The sequence below is a fragment of the Pundamilia nyererei genome, unplaced genomic scaffold (genome assembly GCF_000239375.1).
Source record: "Pundamilia nyererei isolate P.nyererei 1_Seehausen unplaced genomic scaffold, PunNye1.0 scaffold00005, whole genome shotgun sequence".
Classification (NCBI taxonomy): domain Eukaryota; kingdom Metazoa; phylum Chordata; class Actinopteri; order Cichliformes; family Cichlidae; genus Pundamilia; species Pundamilia nyererei.
The window spans coordinates 7,078,904-7,080,157 of record NW_005187406.1 but is presented as its reverse complement, the minus strand read 5'-3'; the positions used below and the strand labels follow the sequence as shown (position 1 = coordinate 7,080,157).

The following is a 1,254-nucleotide window of genomic DNA, read 5'->3' as shown; positions in this document are numbered from 1 at the left end:
TACTGTTCCAGAGAATACTTACGGAGGAGTATCCCTTGCCGAAGCTTCCTCTGTTCTTGGTCCTAATCTTGGTGAGCGCTGATTCAGCAATGTCCGCCCTCTCTTCGGCATCATCCAGCTCGTGCACGGTCTTCCTGTACTTTGCCAGGTTCATGTTAGCTTGTTCCTCCTGAAGTGACAGCAGTGTGAGTTATTTTAAAAAGCCCACAAACACCATGCTTGGAAACGTGTTCAGAGTAAGAGGATGAGGTGACGTACGGCCTCCTCTACTTGTCTCTTGTAGGCCTTCATCTTGTTTTGCAGCCTCTCCACCAGCTCCTGCATCCTCTGCTGGTTCTTCTGGTCCTCCTCCGACTGGAACAGCAGTTCCTTCAGCCGACGCTCGTTCTTCCGCAGCGTCTTCACTGTCTCAGCGTGCCGCTTTTGTTCAGAGTCCAGCTCCAGCTCCAGCTCCTTCACCTGCATGCAAAGAGTATCTACTATTGTGTGCAGGAAGGCTTCATATTTATCCACTGAGTGTTTAGTGAAGACACACTCTGTTACAATTTGTTATTTGTCAAAAGTTCCATAAGAGCAGAAATGTACTGCAGGCCAGACAACCAATACTCAATAACATACAGCTCATAACTTTGTTTTGTCATATTTCTGCATATGCCAGTGTGCTACATGCAAAGGCATGTGCAAATGGCTAGCCACTAGCACGTAAATATAAATCCTTAATCCTATAATTAGTTTTTATATCATCTTATTATATTGTAAAAATAAAGAATGGTTTAGAAACATCACTTTTAGGAGGATTTTCTTGCAGGTCTGACTTTTTATGATTTTATGTACTTTAGGGTAACGGTTCAAATAAGTTCCAGGAGGCAGCATTTTCATGAAGCCAGCCCTGTAGCAAGATTTTCTTCTGGAAGAAATTTAAACTACAGCAGTATTGATTATTAATCGACTTTACACATTGAATTACTTTATAAGTCTAACAGGTAAGTACTTCTTCTTTGCAGACACTTATAGCAGGGATACTCGTGACCACACTAGCTAAAGTAACTGCACATATCCCAGAGCAGTTGCTTCACAGCTCCAACATTGTGAGGCTAAAAAGAAGCGAAACAGTTCAGGCATTCTGACATGTTTGTGTGTACCTTTCCCTCCAGCTTCTGGATGATCTTCTTTCCTCCTTTCAGAGCCATCTGCTCAGCTTCCTCCAGTCTGCTGCTCATCTCTTTGATCTGGGCTTCCAGTCCTTTCTTCACT

General features: G+C 43.3%; 1 protein-coding gene across 1 annotated transcript in view; it reads right to left on the bottom strand.

Moving 5' to 3' along the window:
* Positions 1-1,254, bottom strand: part of LOC102210573 (myosin-16) — a 57,720-nt gene that overhangs the window by 1,743 nt on the left and 54,723 nt on the right. The window contains exons 16-18 of the mRNA XM_005721977.1: positions 1,143-1,252; positions 259-459; positions 23-169 (exon numbers count right to left, since the gene is read on the bottom strand). Coding sequence (XP_005722034.1) covers positions 23-169; positions 259-459; positions 1,143-1,252 — 458 coding nt within the window. The remainder of the gene's footprint in view (positions 1-22; positions 170-258; positions 460-1,142; positions 1,253-1,254) is intronic.